At 44.3% G+C, this 20,468-nt stretch overlaps 1 protein-coding gene across 1 annotated transcript in view; it reads left to right on the top strand.

The window, feature by feature from the left end:
• FHOD3 (formin homology 2 domain containing 3) overlaps positions 1–20,468 on the top strand; it is a 335,498-nt gene that overhangs the window by 19,527 nt on the left and 295,503 nt on the right. Inside the window, 1 exon segment of the mRNA XM_038770188.1 lies at positions 6,698–6,804. Coding sequence (XP_038626116.1) covers positions 6,698–6,804 — 107 coding nt within the window.

Here is a 20,468-nt window from a genome sequence, read left to right as displayed (position 1 = left end):
GTACGATACAGCAGACTTGGTACACATATTCCCTGCCCACAACGAGCTCAGAGTCTAGGGGGGAAACTAGACTAGATTGCCCTCTAGACTGTAAGCTCATTGTGGGCAGGGACTATGTCTACTAACTCTGTTGCATTGTAATGATAATATTAATAATGGCTTGTTAAACACTTATTATGTGGCTAGCACTGTTCTAAGCTCTGGGGTAGCGACTTTGGGCAAGTCACTTAACTGCTCTGTGCCGCAGTTCCCTCATCTGTAAAATGGGGACTAAGACCGTGAGCCCCCCCGTGGGACAACCTGATCTCCTTGTAATCTCCCCAGCGCTTAGAACAGTGCTTTGCATATAGACTGTGAGCCCACTGTTGGGTAGGAACTGTCTCTATATGTTGCCAACTTGTACTTCCCAAGCGCTTAGTACAGTGCTCTGCACACAGTAATCGCTCAATAAATATGATTGATTGATAGTAAGTGCTTAATAAATGCCATCATCATTATTATTATTATTATACAAGCAAATCGGGTTGGACACAGTCCATGTCCCACATGGGGCTCACAGTCTTAATCTCCATCTAATAGATGAGGGAACTGAAGCCCAGAGAAGTGAAGCGGCTTGCCCAAGGTCACACAACAGACAAGTGGCTGCACACAGTAAGCACTCAATAAATAAGATTGAATGAAGTGGCAGAGCTGGGATTAGAACCCAGGTCCTCCTGATTCCCAGGCCTGTACTCTGTGCACTTTTAGACTGTGAGCCCACTGTTGGGTAGGGACTGTCTCTATGTGATGCCAATTTGTACTTCCCAAGCGCTTAGTACAGTGCTCTGCACATAGTAAGCGCTCAATAAATATGATTGATTGATTGATTGCACCAGATGATGCTGATTCTCAGATTCCAGGGTTCATGGCTAAGGTTCATGGCCTTTTCTTTGCCAACCCTCCCAGCACTTTGGGGGGGGCCTAGCCATCCACAAGCCACGGTGCCATCACCTCTGGAAGCAGACGGCTAACCTGGGAAGCAGCTGTCGATCGGCTCTCCGTCTTTCCGTTTTCGTGGCAAAGAGTGAGACGCGTTTATTTGGATTTATTTACCATAGTGGCGTCTCTAAGATCCCCCAACTGTTGCTTTATTCACTGCAGGCGGGACGTGTCCATTGTCCCTCCTGAAAAAAGGGCTGGACCATTTCCTTGTCTTCAGGTAGCTGGTAGGAAGAAAACTTTCTTCCCATTTCTTTCATGGCCCTCTTGATCCCGTGGACTTTGGAAGTTAGAAGGAGCTGGCGGCTGAGTGGAGGGAAACCACAAGCTTGGCTATTGCTTAGCAACAGGGAAGCCATTTGGGAGGAGAAATGGGGCATGGCTTTTTGAGAAGCGGACGTCTGAGAAAGTTTCATTACCTCTGTGGCGTTACCCAGACTGAGCCCCTTCCTTCCTCTCCCCCTCGTCCCCCTCTCCATCCCCCCCATCTTACCTCCTTCCCTTCCCCACAGCACCTGTATATATGTATATATGTTTGTACATATTTATTACTCTATTTATTTATTTTACTTGTGCATATCTATTCTATTTATTTTATTTTGTTAGTATGTTTGGTTTTGTTCTCTGTCTCCCCCTTTTAGACTGTGAGCCCACTGTTGGGTAGGGACTGTCTCTAGATGTTGCCAATTTGTACTTCCCAAGCGCTTAGTACAGTGCTCTGCACATAGTAAGCGCTCAATAAATACGATTGATGATGATGATGATGATGAGAGGGTTGCACTCGGCAGCGGTGCAGTAAACGTCCCGGTGGCACGGGGGGCATGGTGCCCCTGAACCATTGTTTCCTAGACAAGAGCTTCCGGAGTGAACGATAGAGCTTGTTGAATCCCAAACTTTGCCAGACAGCATTCTAAAACGGTTCTGTTTTCCCCCTGTGGGAATATAATAATAATAATAATAATAATAATAATGGTATTTCATTCATTCAGTAATATTTAGTGAGCGTTTACTGTGTGCAGCGCACACAGTACTAAGCGCTTGGGAGAGTACAGTTCAACAATAAGCAGACACATTCCCTGTATTTGTTAAGCACTTACTGTGTATCAAACACTGTTCTAAAGTGCTGGGGTAGATATTCATTCATTCATTCAATCGTATTTATTGAGCGCTTACTGTGTGCAGAGCACTGTACTGAGCGCTTGGGAAGTACAAGTTGGCAACATATAGAGACGGTCCCTACCCAACAGTGGGCTCACAGTTTAGATAGAAGCTAATCAGTTGGACACAGTCCCTGTCTCACATGGAGCTCACAGTATTAGTCCCCATTTTACAGATGAGGTAACTGAGGCACAGAGAAGTGAAGTGACTTGTCCGAGGTCACTCAGCAGACAAGCAGCAGAGCCGGGGTTAGAACCCAGGTCCTTCTGACCCCCAGGCTCGGCCTCTAGCCACTAATACATCTCTCCGTATCGTCGATTTCATTTTTTGGATTTGTTTTTCGACTCGAGGAATCTAGTATAATAACTGCGGCATTTCTTAAGCACTTACTGTTCTAAGCGCTGAGGTAAATACAAGATAATCAGATTGTCCCACGTGGGGCTCACCGTCTCAATCCCCATTTTACAGATGAGGTAACTGAGGCACCGAGAAGTTAAGTGACTTGCCTAAGGTCACACAGCAGACAAGTGGTGCAACTGGGATTAGAACCCATGACCTCTGAGTCCCAAGCCCATGCTCTTGCTACTAGGCCATGCTGGTCCTCTTACAGTGACCCAGGCCCAAACCATTAATGTCCCCAACTCCCTTCCGTCCAGTGATTTTCAACTCGATTCTCTGGTCAGGGCTGGACTCAGGCCGGGGTTTGTGGCTGGGAGCTGGAAGTCCCAGCTCAATAGTCCCAGTTTATTGAGCAGTAAGCGCTCAATAAATACGATTGATGATGATGATGATGATGGAGGATAAGCGAGGCAAGGAATTCTAGGCGAATGATCTCATCGGGGGGCGAGAAGGATGTGCCCAACTGCTCTGCTGTGAAACGGTAGGTAGGTAACGAGGTGCCTCGGTTTCTTCTCCCGGCACAACCTCCTGTTTGGGATTCTGTGGGGCAGGTGTGGTCCCGGAAAACAGGGAGCAGAAATGGCTGCCTGAGGGATGTCTCAGCCTGTGAGAGGAGCCGTGGAGGGAGAAAGAGTTTTTTTGTGCCAGTGTGACCCTACAGTGCTCTACACACAGTAAGCGCTCAATAAATGCGATTGAATGAATGAATGAATGAGGAGCACGAGGATTAGAGGGGGAGACAGATTAGCATCAGGTCTATGGGCCGCAGCCACTGTCTACGCTCTGGACCACTGGGCCAATCGGCCCTGGCCAATATAAAGGGGAGGAAATGGGTCAGTGTGGCCCCTTGACCTCCCTCCATCATTCCTTTGTCTCCCATTTTTCTCCTTTGCCTCTTCCTTGCTCTCCTCTCCCCCCTCACCCCCATCCTGTTTTTTCCTCTTCTCTTTCCTTCTCTCTCCCTTCTTTTCTCCACCTCCCCCGATCGACCTCAAATTCCGGCTTCACTTCCGTGTTTGCCTGCCCCGCCACCCCAGCCCCTTGGGCTAGTCTCACATTAACCAAGGTGATCGTGTTTTCGGTCTCCTTATCCTGGAACTGAGATAATTTCTCCACTCTTGAGAAACCCTAGAAATTCTACCGGAACATGAGCCCAGGAAATGCAGTCTTTCTGCATATTGTTTTATGGTACTCTCCAAAGCACTTAGTACAGCACTCTGCACACAGTAAGCACTCAGTAAATACGATCAAATGAATGAATGAAATGATGAGGACATTCGGTTGTAATAATAGGTATACTCTGGTCTTAAAGGTGGGCATTCCAGGAGATGATGGTAAATAGAGGTATTAAGGGAGTGACCTTAGCTACAGAGTTATTTTGTAGGATGCCGCTCGGCACTTATTTACCATTCCTGATTCAAAAGTATTAAAATACCATTGCTGTGTTTGCTTTAAAGTAAGACAACGATTACAGAGTTGGAGAATTATTTCCTTACAAAGGGATTTCCAGGAACAAAGTTAGCACTGTGGGGGAGGATTGGACGCCCACAAAGTCTCAGAACCGCCCCCTTCCCTACTTGCAATTTATTTTTATGCCTTTGGATTGTAAGCTCCTTGAGGGCAGCATTCATGTCTACCAACTCTGCTGTATTGTATTCTCCCAAACACTTAGTGGAGTGCTCTGCACACAGTATAAATCTTCAGTAGATAGCATTGATCGATTGAGAACCTGGACTTCGAGGGGGTGTATTTATTGAGTACCTACTGTGTGCAGAGCAGTGCTTAGGAGAGTACAATAAAACAATAAAGCAGACCCATTCCCTGCCCCCAACAAGCTTACATTATTGAGGCCCGTGACACCTTTACATTGTTGTGAGCAGGGAATATGGCTACCAACTGTGTTATGTCATATTCTCCCAAGTGCTGAGTACAGTGCTGTGCCCACGGTAAGCACTCAATAAATTTGATTCATTGGTTAGAGACGTGAGTTTATTTTGTTATCTCCCCCTCTCTAGAATGAGCTCAGCGTGGGCAGGAATGTGTCTGTTTGTTGTTATATCGTACTTTCCCAAGTCCTTACTACAGTGCTTTGCACACAGTAAACGCTCAATAAATACAATTGAATGGATGAATGAAAGAGTTCTCATGATCAACGTTTTTGGTCGTACCCCACCTATGTTTGAGCATCCCAGTTACCTAGTTATACCACAGCACATGCTTCAGAGAAGCAGCGTGAATCAGTGGAAAGAGCATGGGCTTTGGAGTCAGAAGTCATGGGTTCAAATCCCGGCTCCACCAATTGTCAGCTGTGTGACTTTGGTTAAGTCACTTAACTTCTCTGTGCCTCAGTTACCTCATCTGGAAAATGGGGATGAAGACTGTGAGCTCCCCGTGGGACACCCTGATCACCTTGTAACCTCCCCAGCGCTTAGAACAGTGCTTTGCACATAGTAAGCGCTTAATAAATGTCATTATACTGTGCTAAACGATCCATTTTTTGTGTGGTATTTGTTAAGCGCTTACTATGTACCAGGCACTGTACTAAGCACTGGGATAGATACAAGATAATCAGGTTGGACACTGTCCCTTTCCCACATGGGACACACAGCCTTAATCCCCATTTTACCAAAGAGGGAGCCGAGGGATGGAGAAGTGAAGTGACTTGCCCAAGGTCGCACAGCTAACCAGTAGCAGAACTGGGATTAGACCCCTGGTCCTTCTGACTCCCAAACCCCAGCTCTATCCACCAGGCTATGCTGCTTCTCAATAATATTTATCAGTGATACCATTAAAGATATTTATTGAGCCACTTACCGTGTGAGAGCTCCTCCGCTTGTCAGCTGTGTGACTTTGGGCAAGTCACTTCACTTCTCTGCGCCTCAGTTACCTCATCTGTAAAATGGGGATGAAGACTGTGAGCTCCCCCGTGGGACAACCTGATCAGCTTGTAACCTCCCCAGCGCTTAGAACAGTGCTTTGCACATAGTAAGCGCTTAATAAATGCTATTATTATTATTATTATTATTATTACTAAGCACTTGGGAGGGTACAGTACAATAGTCGGCAGACACAATCCTTTCCCTCAAGGAGCTTACGGTCTCTAGTGGAGGAGCTCAGCCTTATCTCTTTGACGTTCTCTAACATTCAGTTTAATCAATCATTCCATCGTATTTATTGGGCACTTACTGTGCGCAGAGCAATCAATCAATCAATCAATCGTATTTATTGAGCGCTTACTGTGTGCAGAGCACTGTACTAAGCGCTTGGAAAGTACAAGTTGGAAACATATAGAGACAGTCCCTACCCGACAGTGGGCTCACAGTCTAGAGCACTGTACTAAGCGTCTGGGAGAGTACAATCAATCAGTCAATCAACCGTATTTATTGAGCGCTTACTGTGTGCAGAGCACTGTACTAAGCGCTTGGGAAGTACAAGCTGGCAACATATAGAGACAGTCCCTACCCAACAGTGGGCTCACAGTCTAAAAGTACAACACGACGATGTAACAGACACATTCCCTGTCCACAGAGAGTTTACAATCTAGAGGGGGAAACTGTCCATTTGCACTTTTGCTCTACTTTAGTTCAGGGCACCAGAGTTTCCCCCTGTTAGATTGGAAGCTTGTCGAGGTTTAGTCTTGCTATCTCCTTGGAACTTTTTCCCAGCAGCCCATGTCCAGCCCATACTGTGGATCCAGTATATATTGTACATATCTATTCTATTTATTTTATTTTGTTAGTATGTTTGGCTTTGTTCTCTGTCTCCCCCTTTTAGACTGTGAGCCCACTGTTGGGTAGGGACCGTCTCTATATGTTGCCAACTTGGACTTCCCAAGCGCTTAGTACAGTGCTCTGTACACAGTAAGCGCTCAATAAATACGATTGATGATGATGATGATATTCATGATGCCCTCTCAGTCTTTGGGACCTTTTAGACTCCCTTTTAGACTGTGAGCCCACTGTTGGGTAGGGACTGTCTCTATATGTTGCCAACTTGTACTTCCCAAGCGCTTAGTACAGTGCTCTGCACACAGTAAGAGCTCAATAAATACGATTGATTGATTGATTGATTTGGGAGGTCAGGCAAGGGGGCAGGTGCCGCATTGGCTTTTTCCCACCGAGACCAACCAAAATGCCCAAAGCCCCTTTGTTCTTCTCAACAGCTGGATGACTGCACACTGCAACTCTCTCACAATGGAACCTATTTGGATTTAGAATCGACCTTAGCAGAGCAACGGGATGACTTGGAAGGATTCCAGGAGGATGCCGGGTAAGAACGACTCGCTCACATATCGCATTTATTGGGTAACTGGGTTTGGATTTCTGATTTGGAGTTTCCGCGTTGGAATGTCGAAGGGTAACTTTTTCCCTCCTCTCAAAATCGTTCAAAAACCCCAAGAAGGAGCGTGATATACCGGGGTGATTCTGTGATTCCGTTTTCATTTTCAGCCTCTCGTGACTTCTTCCAAACAAAGACTGTTCATTAGATGAAATTACCCTCAACGGTTCTGGGGGAAATTCCCCAGACGTATGAAAATGCAATGCAGCAAGGCAGAGGTGGTCCTGCTAAATATTTTGGGAATGTTGTTTAGATTTACATGGTAAAAAAAAAAGGTAGTCACCTTTAATAAATGTCTGTAGAATACTCAAAGAAATAGTCAGAGAGGGAAACAAAGAGTTCAGAGAAACAGAAAGCTGTACATGAATAATTTGTGATGAAGCTTAAATGGATTGTGTAACCTAGAGGATCCTTTAAGGGATAACTTAAATTACCTTTCCTCCATGTCTTTTGAATATTGTAGAGGGTCCATTCTTGGAGAAGTTTATGGAAGCTGGTGTGATTATCCACCTAGCACCTGAAGCCAGGGGGCTTAAAAGATTGATCCCTGAAGGCTCCTTGTATCTCAGGTTGTCTGATTTTAGGACTTTTTACTGGGGATATCTGGAGGACTATTACTATTCAATGTGCTTTTGGTTAGTGATCAGAAATACCTGGAATGAAGCCCACTAGGTAGAATAAACTGTAGTGTTTGGCCTCGTGGAAAGAGCACAGGGCTGGGAATAAAGAGACTTGGATTCTAATCCTGGCTCTACTACTTGTGCTGTGGGACCTTGGATAAGTCATTTCTCTGTGCCTCCATTTCCTCCTCTGTAAAATGGGGTTTCGATGTCCGTTCTCCCGCCCCGCCCCCCGTTAGACTGTGGGCAGGGACTGTGCCTCATCTGTTTATATTATAGCTACCCCAGCGCTCAGTACAGTGTTTGGCACATCGTAAGCACTTTACAAGTAAGCACAAGAATTATTACTGGGGGGGAGTGGTTAGAAATAGATGAACATAATAATAATGATGGCATTTATTAAGCGCTTACTATGTGCAAAGCACTGTTCTAAGGGAAGGATGAAAAGTAGTGCAGAATAATGCCTCTTGTGACAATAATCCACATGGACTCCTAAAGAGCCCGCTAGACTGGAAGCTTGTTGTAGGCAGGGGGGTGTCTGCTAATTCTGTTGCATCGATCACTTAGTGCAGTGCTCTGCTCATAGTAAGCTCTCAATAAATAGGATTTGATATCCTTGATTTATTTCTATTAATGTCTGTCTCCCCCTCTAGACTGTAAGCTCGTTATGGGCAGGGGATGTATCTGCTGACTTTTCTGTATCGTACTCTCCCAAGCGCTTAGTGTAGTGATGTGCACATAACAAGAGCTCAATAAATACCACTGATTGATTGATGGATTGGTTGAGGGGTGGTGAGCCAGGTAGTAACCCAGGAGGAAGGGTCGTAAGGGGACGAGAACCAGTGTGGCCTGCTGCGGTTTCAGAAAGCAAGCGGATGCCCAGAGGCCATAAATAGGAGGGCTCCATTTGCAGAGGTAGTGAAGCCACTCTCCCGGGTTATCCAGCCCCATCACACCCTTGTCAGAAAATAAACTCTAGTCCTGGACTCTGCAGTGTCAAGAAGAATGGGATGGATGAACACAAAAGCCCCAAAGATGATTAAAAGGTTTGAAAAATGATATAATAATAATAATAATGGCATTTGTTGAGTGCATACTTTGTAACAAGCATTGTTCTAAACACTGGGGTAGATGCAAGTTACTCAGGTTGGACCCAGTCCCTGGCCCACATGGGGCTCACACTCCTAAACCCCATTTTACAGATGAAGGAACTGAGGCACAGAGAAGTGAAGTGACTTGCCCAAGGTCCCACAGCAGACTAGGAATAATAATAATAATGAGGATGATGGTATTTGTTACAATGTGCCAAGCACTGTTCTAAGCGCTGGAGTCGATACAAGGTAATCAGGTTGTCCCACACGGGGCTCACATTCTTAATTCCCATTTTACAGATGAGGTAAGTGGGCACAGAGAAGTTAAATGACCTGCCCAAAGACACACAGCTGACAAGTGGCAGAGGTGGGATTAGAACCCATGACCTTTGACTCCCAAGCCTGGGCTCTTGCCACTAAGCCACGCTGCTTATTAGTTCCATAAGATGGACTTGCACATCCCTTGAGCCCCAAATCCAATCCGGTGGAATGAGTTGGGCAGGAAAAATCATCCTGAAGACAGGTGAGAGTGATTGGGTTTGTTTGGGCTTGGGGAAGGGTTGCAAGTTCCTTTGTTCTTGACTGTAGCTTGATGCTGGTTGTTATTCGAAGGGTAAAAATTAACTTATTATTGTTTAGCATTTCTCGGCACACTAAACTGCATCCACTTGCCTGATCAGAATAAACAAAAAAGATTTACAAAGAGGAAGGACAAAGTAATGATTTTTTTTATCAAGCGTAGAACAAAATCTGTTCCATCACTTATAGGGCTCTAGAATTATTTTCCAAGTCATTGGCAATATGTATTTTTATGAAAAATCAAGTCAAAATACAGCCTTAAGCCTTTGCGGGGCGGGGGCAGGGGGGACTAGAAACCAACCTTTGGAACTGGGCCAAATATGCAAAACTGTTTTTCCATCGTCATCATCATCAATCGTATTTATTGAGTGCTTACTATGTGCAGAGCACTGTACTAAGCGCTTGGGAAGTACAAATTGGCAACATATAAAGACAGTCCCTACCCAACATTGGGCTCACAGTCTAAAAGACTTTTCCATTGACCTGTCCCGATCTGGACCTCTACTTCCATGCAGCCTGCCTCCCAAGGTTCTTTTTTAAAAAAAATTCATTTGTTTTTCAAATGGTATTTAGCTGCTTACTCTGTGTCAAGCATTGTTCTAAGCACTGGGGCAGAAATCAGATAATCAGGTCAGGTACAGTCCCTGTCCCACCCAGGGGCTCACCATCTAGAGAAGCAGCGTGGCTTAGAGCCAAGAACACTGGCTTGGGAATCAGAGGTCATGGGTTCTAATCCCGACTCTGCCACTTCTCAGCTGTGTGACTTTGGGGAAGTCACTTAACGTCTCTGTGCCTCAGATACCTCATCTGTAAAATGGGGATTAAGACTGTGAGCCCCATGTGGGACAACCTGTTACTTTGTATCGACCCCAGTGATTAGAACAGTGCTTGGCACTTATTAGGCGCTTAACAAATACCATCATCATCATCATCTAAGAGAAGAAGCATGGCCTAGTGGAGACAACCCAGATTTGGGATTCAGAGGAACTAGGTACTAATCCAGCTGTGCCCCTTGTCTTCTTTGTGACCTTGGACAAGTCACTTCACTTCTCTGTGCATAACAATACCATTAAATTAAGCGCTTAGTACAGTGCTTTGCACACAGTAAGCACTCAATAAATACGATTGATTGATTGATTAAATAGAGAATAAATTCTCACCTTGACCCACCACTTGAAGGCCACCATCATTCCCACGAAGCTGATGTTTCTTTGGGAGAAGTTTGCGTTTCTTTGGGGGAGGTTTTTGCCAGTGGTTTTCGTAGAAGGCAACTGAGCTAGAAAGCATATGCTTTCCCGCCACCGCTCCATTTTTCCTAGATGTGCAGAAATCGGCAAGAGGAACTGGATTCTGAGGGTGTCTTATTGCAGAGACTTTCCGGGGTCAAGGTTAGGAATCCCGTTTCCCCTCGTTAAACATTTAAGGCAAAGTTTTGCCCCTTGGGAGTGAATGAATGAAAATGGGACTCAGTTTATTTTCAAAGTTGCAGATGTGGCTGAAGGAAAAGAAACCTGTTTGAATATTGGAATTTGGAAAAAAAAACTGTTAGACAAAGCAAGATTTAGAAGGTTTTTTTTTTAAAGAGATGTTTGGAATACTTTGGTATTTCCGTTGGCCACTTAGAAATCCCATTTCAAGTCTCCTCACTCACTCAGATCCTTATGTCTTAAATTACCCATCAACTTTATGGGGAATTTTTTTAACTGGGGGAAACGGATTCCATAATCGAAATGTGCCTTGCATTCAGGGCAGACTAGGTATGCTGAGAAGTCACTCCCATATTTACAGGGGTGAGGGAAGAGAGGGGGATGTGATATAGCGATCAGAGAGTTGGATGCAAAATGGCCATCTCTCGTCATGGCCACAGACCATCTTGAGGCAGGTCGCTTCACAATTAGATCTTTTTTTCCACCTTTTCTCCATGCCATTCCAGCTAAATTATGTTTCTCTACAGTGCTCTGGACAAAATAAGTGCTCAAAAATATTATTGATTGATTTCACTGCACAGTGCCAATGCTGGTAAAATTCAATGTTAGCTTCTTTTAAAAGTGTGCCAAATGGCAGAGATGTACAACTGAATACACACACACACACACCCTTCAAAGCCTTACTGAAGGCACATCTCCTCCAAGAGACCTTCCTTGACTTAGGCCCCCTTTCCTCTTCTCCTACTCCCTTCTGCATCACCCTGACTTGCTCCCTTTGTTCATCCCCTTTCCCAGCTCCACAGCACTTATGTCCGTATCTGTCATTTACTTATTTCTATTAATGTCTGTCTCCCCCACTCTAGACTGTAAGCTCACTGTGGGCAGGGAGTGTGTCTGTTTATTGTTGTATTGTACTCTCCCAAGCGCTTAGTACAGTGCTCTGCACACGGCGCTCAATAGATAAGATAGAATGAATGAACACAAACACAAGGAGAGAAAATCCAGGGTGGCCTCTGGATTGATACGATTTGGGGTTTGGATGATTCCTGGGGGAATGCTCCCTGGAGGAGGTGGGATTTTATGAAGGCTTGGAAGATGGGGAGAGCTGAGTTCTGATAGATTTGTACAGGGGTGGGGACTTAAAGGCCTGGGAAACTGCACGAGCAAAGAATTGGAAGTGAGCAAGTTGAGAGCGTGGTCAAATTAGGAGGCGAAGTTTTCGATTATCATTCACCTCTCTGGACCTGATGTTCTTGAGGCCCCTTCCGGTCCTATGATACTAAATAATTCAGCTGCCTTCAAAAATGAAATAGAGCCCTGGTCTGTGGTTTTGGTCAATGCATCCACTGAATTATAAAACAAATGGCTTTTAACGTTCTATATGAAGGAGAAAATGGTGAACCAGAGAAACCCGGGGCTTCGAATTCTATCCCAAGCCAAGCATTTATTAAAAAATGACAGAGCACCTTGGGTTCAATTCCTAAGGACATCGATGCGCTCCTCCCAAGCGGCAGGATTGGCCTTGGATCCATTTTTTTCAACCCCCTGGTGTTCCAGGCCCTATTTTGGGCAGGCCTTGTTCTTTTTCTTTTTCTTCTGAATTTGCAAGAGAGTCTTTCAGAGGTAGGAAACGACGATCGGGAAAATATGCCCACTGGGACTCGTTCTTCTAGGCGGGCATGTAGCAGATTTAGTCCCCATAAAAATAATCATAAATGATGTGAAATGGTTGGAAGGCTCACAGGACAGTGGATCAGAAGCCACAAGTTCCAGGTCCCATGTTGACATTTGCCTATTTCGATCAATCAGTGGTATTTATTGAGTGCTTACTAAGTGCAGAGCACTGCATAAGCACTTGGGAGAGTCCAATACAGCAGAATTAGTAGACACATTCCCTGCCCATAACGACTTTACAGTCTATTGTGTGGTCTTGAGACATGGTCTAGTGGTTAGAGCACGGGCCTGGGAATCAGAAGAACCTGGGTTCTAATTCTAGCCTCACCACTTGTCTATTGTGTGACCCTGGGCAAGTCACTTCACTTCTCTGTGCCTCAGTTCCCTCATCTGTAAAGTGGGGATTAAGACTGTGAGCCCCATGTGGGACAGGGACTCTGTCCAACCTGATCAGCTTATATCTACCCCAGTGCTTAAAACAGTGTTTGACACATAGTGAGAGCTTAATAAATACCATGAAAAATCCCCAAAAATGTCTCTGGGCCTCAGTTTCCTCACCTGTAAAAAGAAATTTAAATACTTGTTTGCCCTCCCCTTTAGACTGTGAGCCTCAATGGCGGCAAATGCCGACTGTCAAAATTGTCTGTGCTCCCAGGGTATTTTCCCTCTTGTTGACTCTCTACTCAGTGACTGCTCTTCCATGGACCATCCCTCTCCTTTCCAAAACTCTCCTCCTCCTCTTCTGAACCCCATCTCAGGAGATTCCCTACCTCGCTCTCCATTCCTAGGGACAAGAGGCAGCATAGCCTAGTGGATAGAGCTTGGGCCTGGGTGTCAGAAGTCCTTGGGTTCTAATCCCAGCTCTGCCACTTGTCTGCTGTGGGACCTTGGGCAAGTCACTTCACTTCTCTGGGCCTCAGTTTCCTCATCTGTAAAATTGGTTTTGAGGCCGTGAGCCCCACTTGCTACAGGAACTGTGTCCAACTCAATTTGGTTGTTTCAACCCCAGTGCTTAGTACAGTGACTGACGCATAATAATCGCTTAATAAATACCACAATTATTGTATTATTATTATTATTATTATTATTATCTTCCCTGCCTGTCTGTCTCTCCACCTCCTTTATCTCCCCCACTTCTCTAACTCTTCCCTGTATCCTCCCGCTACTGAGATTTATGCAATTAGTAGCCAAGCCGGGGCTTAACTCACAGATGGCGGCCTTGGGATCTTTTATCTCTTCCTGGCCCTCACTGCCTTGCATGTGGATTACTTAGAAAGTCATTTACAGAATTTCACTGTCTTCTCCTCCCCGCCTCCCCTTCCTCAATCAATCAATCAATTGTATTTACTGAGCTCTGACTTTGTACAGAGCACTGTACTAAGCATTTGGAGGGCACAGTGGAACAATGCAACAGTCACCTTTCCTTTCCACGATGAGCTTACAGTCTAGAGGGGAAGATAGACGTTAATATAAATAAATAAATTATGGGTATGTACCTACGTTCTGGGGGGCTGGGAGGGGGTTGAATAAAGGGAACAAGTCAGAGCTTAGGGAGAAAAAAAGGTAAAAGAAGACGTAGTCCTTTTGTCTCTTTCCCTCCTTCTTCACGTCCTTCCCTTTTCCTTTCCCCTCCTCCTCCACTTCCTCCCCTTTTCTCTTTCCTGCCCCCATCCATACTTTCCTCCTTCTCCTCCTTCTCTGTCCTCCCATCTTCCTCTTTCCCCCACCCCGCTCATTCTTTCCTTCCCCCATTCCTGACTGAATTTGAGTTGTTTTGCTTCAGGCTATCTGAATAACCCCTCTCAGACCTGCTCGCAAATGGCACAATGTTGGAATGATTTGGTTTTCTCCAAAATGTAAATGTGCCTTTGGATTTGCCCATAATAAGAACCAAATGCATTCAATGGTGCTGAGCGACTGAAACTATGTGGCATATGCAATCAAAGTTTGGGAAAAAATTCTGTCAGCAGTTAGGAAAGCTCTCAGTGAAAATTAAAGACGAGCTCTCAGCCCTTGATCCTGCAAAAAACAATACTTTAAAGCGCTAAATCACCTTGCCTTCTCTTATTTCTCTTTGCTATTCTCCTTCTACAGCCCAACCCACAGTCTTCACTCCTCTAATACCAACTTACTCACTGTACCTCCATATCACCTACCTCACCACCAACCTCTCACCTATATCCTGCCTCTAGCCTGGAATGCCTTCCCTCTTCATATCTGACAGACAATTACTCTCCCACTCTTCAAAGCTTTATTGAAGGCACATCTCCTCCAAGAGGCCTTCCCTAACTCAGCCTTCCATTCCTTTTCTTCCACTGCCTTTTGGGTCACTCTGATTTCTTCCCTTTATTCATCTCCCCGGTCCCAGCTCCACACCACTTATGTACATATCCGTAATTTATTTATGTTAGTGCCTTTCTCCCCCTCTAGACTGTGAAATCGTCGTGGGCACGGAATGTGTCTGTTGTATTGTTATATCGTACTCTTCCAAGTGATTAGTACAGTGCTTTGTGCTCAGTAAATGCTCAATAAGATTGATTTGATTGATACTCTGGCTATTTTTAGACTGTGAGCCCACTGTTGCGTAGGGACTGTCTCTATATGTTGCCAATTTGTACTTCCCAAGCTCTTAGTACAGTGCACTGCACATGGTAAGCGCTCAATAAATACGATTGATGATGACTTCTTTGATAAGTGTTGTCACATTTTTCCACCACTGTATTTTCCCCAAAAGTACTTCCGCCTCCTCCCTCCCAATCCATCTCAAACAAGAATCCCTTTGTGTTCTCCAGGGGTTTGGCTCTTTTTAACCTTGAAAAAATTGGAGTGGGTCAAACCAACTATTCAGAATGAGATCTCGTTTGGAAGCTGACACATCACAAATGCGATCCGTCTGACTCGCCTTCAGCAGTACATTTGCATTTTGCGAAGCAGAAGTCAGCCTTCCACCTTCTGGAGAGGCAGATTGGGTCAGAATTAACATCGCAGAACCGGGCCTTTTAAAATCTCAGATTTAGCCTGCATAGTGATTCAGTAAGGCAGGCGACATCATACGTTCCTTCATTCATTCATTCAGTGGTGTTTATTGAGCGCTTGCTGTGTGCAGAGCACTGTAATAAGCACTTGGAAATACAATTCGGCAACAGATAAAAACAATCCCTACCCAACAATGGGCTCACAGTCTAAGAGGGGAGACAGACAACAAAACAAGTAGACAGGTGTCAGTACCATCAAAATAAATAGAATTAAAGATATATAATTCAATCATTCATTCATTCATTCAGTGCTTACTGTGTGCAGAGCACTGTACTGAGCACTTGAGAAGTACAAGTTGGCAACATATAGAGACGGTCCTTACCCAACAACAGGCTCGCAGTCTAGAAGGGGGAGACAGACAACAGAACAAAACATGTGGACAGGTGTCAAGTCGTCAGAACAAGTAGAATTAAAGCTAAATACACATCATTAACAAAATAAATAAAATTGTAAATTTGTACAAGTAAAATAAATTGAGTAATAAATCTGTACAAACATGTATACAGGTGCTGTGGGGAGGGGAACACCATTAATAAAATAAATAGAGTAATAAATATGTACAAATATACACAAGTGCTGTGGGGAAGTCACACAGCAGACAAGGTAGCGGAATTAGAACCCATGACCTTCTGACTCCCAGGCCACACTACTTCTCAAGGCAGTCAATCAATCAATCAATCAATCGTATTTATTGAGCACTTACTGTGTGCAGAGCACTGTACTAAGTGCTTGGGAAGTACAAGTTGGCAACATATAGACAGAGTCCCTACCCAACAGTGGGCTCACAGTCTAAAATGAGGAGACAGAGAACAAAACCAAACCTACTAACAAAATAAAATAAATAGAATAGATATGCACGAATAAAATAAATAAATAAATAAATGAATAAATAGACTAATAAATATGTGCAAACATATATACATATATACAGGTGCTGTGGGGAAGGGAAGGAGGTAAGATGGGGGGATGGAGAGGGGGACGAGGGGGAGAGGAAGGAAGGGGCTCAGTGTGGGAAGGCCTCCTGGAGGAGGTGAGCTCTCAGTAGGGTCTTGAAGGGAGGAAGAGAGCTAGCTTGGAGGATGGGCAGAGGGAGTTTGCTCAGTCAAGTGGAAAAAGCCATTATAGAGGTTTATGGACTGCCCCCCAAACTTCTGAATCTGTCACATCGGGAAGATCGAGTTAACTTTGCCGCACTTGTGTCTGAAACCAAACCACACTTCAGAGTGCGTGCGGTTCATGATATTTGTCAGTAACCATCTCCACTCTGCAGGGGTGGATCAGTGGTTTGGATGATGGGATTCTGTGAATTTTCTTCCGGGAGGAGTTAAAAACGTCTGGTTGGATCCTGGCAGGGATGAAAAGTGACAAACAACTTCAAAATATTTTAATATGTTGCTGAGAAATTCTCTTCTCTTCCAGTTATTAGGATTCCTTCCAGGAGGTTCAGTGAGATTCTTGAAGGCAATCAATCAGTCAAATTTACTGAGTGCTTACTGTGCGCAGAGCACTGTACTAAGGGCTTGGGTGAGTACAATATAATGGAGGTGGTAGACACATTACCAGCCCATAAGGAGCTGTCCCAGGGAATCTTAAAAGGCTGAAGATTGATTTCCCTGATCAATTATGCAGTCTGGGAAAAGGGACGAGGTGCTCGGAGGACAGCAAAGGAGTGGGTTCATTCTTCCAGACCTTTCTGTGTCCGGCGGCTAGAGATTATAGACGAAGGAATGTAGAAAGCCCTTACCCTTGTGGGCTGAGTTTCTATTTATTAGATTATTTGAAAATTTTAAAATGTGTACTGCACCCCACCTATTAAGAGTCTAAATCCCCCGCGGCCGGGCACGTGTCACTGTTACTCTGTACCAACCGAGCGCTCAGTACAGTGCACAACATGTCGATGCATTCTGCTGCTGCTACTGTTTCAGTCTCAAATTCCGTGGGGTTGATTGTTTTTGTTCCAAGTTTGTAAGATGGGTTAAAGCAGAGAGATGCTTTATGGGAAGCAGCGTGGCTCAGTGGAAAGAGCCCAGGCTTGTGAGTCCAGAGGTCGTGGGTTCTAATCCCGGCTCTGCCACTTGTCGGCTGTGTGACCTTGGGCAAGTCCCTTAACTGCTCTGTGCCTCAGTGAACTCATCTGTAAAATGGGGATTAAGAGTATGAGCCTCATGAGGGACAGGGACTGTGTCCAGCCTGATTACCTTGTCTCTACCCCAGTGCTTAGAACATATAGTAAGCACTTAACGAATATTATAATTATTATTATAGATGGTCTCTGGGCAAATGTGTTGACCGTAAGAAACTTGAGCACCTGGATTTCGATTTAGACACTCTTTCCACCCAAGGCTGTTATCATGGGGCTGAGAACGAGTCATATGAATTCAGATTTTTTTCTTCCTGCTTCATTCACCTCACTTCATTCATTCTCAACAGTTAGTAGAGAAACAGTCCTATAGCAGTGAGTATTTTCCACTGCACTTTCGTTCACATTTGTAATTTATTAATTTATTTTAATGTCTGTCTCTCCCCCTAGACCATAAGCTCCTTATGGGCTGGTAATGTGTCTACCAACTCCATTATATTGTACTCACCCAAGCCCTTAGTACAGTGCTCTGCACACAGTAAGCACTCAGTAAATCTGACTGATTGATTGCCTTCAAGAATCTCACTGAACCTCCTGGAAGGAATCCTAATATCTGGAAGAGAAGAGAATTTCTCAGCAACATATTAAAATATTTTGAAGTTGTTTGTCACTTTTTATATGTAGGGATTCACGTAGCTGTACAGTTATGTATATACATTCAATTGCTTGATTGGTGTATATTTTTTTCCCTCTAGTTTGGCTGATAGATTGGTGTTCAGTACTCATATCATGAATTTGACTAATATTTGATTAGTAGATTAGTTAGATGGTAGATCTCACGGATTTACCATTTTTGTAGTTGAAATATGGGTGAGAGACCTTGGGAACATGAAATAGATTTATTGACCTAGTGATTGTGTTTTAAAAAGGACAACTCTGCAATTGAATTTTCTCTGCACCTTTTTACACTTTTATTCCCATATGCAAAATGTACATTCCTAGTAAGAGTTTTCCATGCCTCTTTTGAGGTTTGTGGAGACATTTCAGTTTCATTCTGAAATAAGTAGAAATAGGAGAAGCAGTATGGCTCAATGGAAAGAGCCCGGGCTTTGGAGACAGAGGTCATGGGTTCAAATCCTGGCTCCGCCAATTGTCAGCTGTGTGACTTTGGGCAAGTCACTTAACTTCTCTGTGCCTCAGTTACCTCATCTGTAAAATGGGGATTAAGACTGTGATCCCCCCTGTGGGACAACCTGATCACCTTGTAACCTCCCCAACGCTTAGAACAGTGCTTTGCACACAGTAAGCGCTTAATAAATGCTGTCATTATTATTACTATTATTGCCAACTTATACTTCCCAAGCGCTTAGTACAGTGCTCTGCACACAGTAAGTGCTCAATAAGTACGATTGAATGAATGAATAAGTAGGAAATATAACTATTTCCTTAGAACACTTTATAATTCTGTGGACTGGTATTCTCTGTATTTGATGTTTTTGACCTATGTAAGCATTACTACTAATAATGACTGTGATATTTGTTCAGCACTTACTATGTGAAAGTCACTGTATTAGATACAAAATAATCCCTACAACAATAGTCCCTGTCCCACATTTAAGTGTTAGTCAAAGGATGGTCAGATATTGAGTCCCATTTTTTAGAGGAGGAAACTGAGGCACAGCAAAGTTAAGCGACTTATCTAAGGTCACACAGCCATAAAGTGGTATAGCCGAGGTCTTCTGACTCCCAAGCCTGTGTTCTTTCTCCTAGACCACTCTGCTTCCCTTTTGAGTTCTGTGATGAGGTGATCTTGAAGATAATTATCATCACTTTCATCAAACCATTTTTTTATTAAATATCAGAAAGTGTTATCACTTCTCTTTCATCCAGCATTTAGCTGAAAAAGTCACCATGAGGCCTTAGCCTGACTGCTGCTTTTAGCAACTTTGCTGTCAAGGAGGAGAATCACACCCTCAAATTAACTCCGGTGCTGTGCCTTTAGAATCTGTTTTCTGTGTGTCCAAGTGTGTGTCGGTTTTCCATATTTGCAAGGAAAACTCGCTAACCTCAAGGATTTGAACTCTGGCAGAAATTTCCCTCTGTAAACCCTCAGGGAATACAGTTGTCTTCTGACAAGATTTTCTACTAGAGGTTGGTAGCTCCTTTCTCTTCCTCAGATAGCTAAAGTGGAATCAAGCGGTGGGTTTGGGATGGCATCCGACCTGCCAAGAGAGTAGATTTGAGAGAGAAGTTGTTGAAATAGATGATGATGATGGTATCATTGAAGCGCTTAATACGTGCTAGGCACTGGGATAAATTCAATAAAATCAGATCAGAAACTTTTTTGGTTTCTCCATGGCACAGCTGGCTCCAGACCACTCATCACCCATCCCTCATCTTCTCAGGGATGAAGTTTAGACTGGGGACAGAGGTGGCAAGGAAAAAAGCAACACAAAATCGGGAAATTGTAAAAGAGAAAAAGGGCGAGGTGAGTGAATAGAAGAAACGGGGAAAAAAATCACCTGGTGGGAAAGACTTAATTGGAGAACTTGAACCGTTGCCCTGAATTGAATTGAGCCTCCGGGACCGAGGGGTGGAAGGCCTGTACCTCATTCTCTCCTGTTCACTCCCTCATTCTTTGTCTGCTGTGTGACCTTGGGCAAGTCACTTCACTTCTCTGGGCCTCAGTTACCTCATCTGTAAAATGGGGATTGAGACTGTGAGCCCCACATGGGACAGGGACTGAGTCCAACTCGATTTGCTTGTAATAATAATAATTATTGTTATGGTATTTGTTTAAGCGAAATTAGGTTGTCCCACATGGGGCTCACAGTCTTAATCCCCACTTTAAGATTGTATCCATCCCAGGGCTTAGTTCAGTTCCTGGCTCCCAGTAATCACTTAGCAAATACCATCATTATTATCATTATTCCTCCTCACAGCTTGGAGACCTCAGTCCTCCTGAAACTCTGGGCTCAGAAAGGTGTTGCCTCTCTCCGGGCAGAGAGCTGAGAGCCAGAGCAGCCAACCCTCTGCAATTGTGGAAATTCATCTCTTTTAATATCGGACAAACACAGGTTTCTTTGGT

The sequence above is a fragment of the Tachyglossus aculeatus genome, chromosome X3 (genome assembly GCF_015852505.1).
Source record: "Tachyglossus aculeatus isolate mTacAcu1 chromosome X3, mTacAcu1.pri, whole genome shotgun sequence".
Classification (NCBI taxonomy): Eukaryota; Metazoa; Chordata; class Mammalia; order Monotremata; family Tachyglossidae; genus Tachyglossus; species Tachyglossus aculeatus.
The sequence above is the reverse complement of the archived record's forward strand: the minus strand, read 5'-3'. Positions and strand labels throughout refer to the sequence as shown.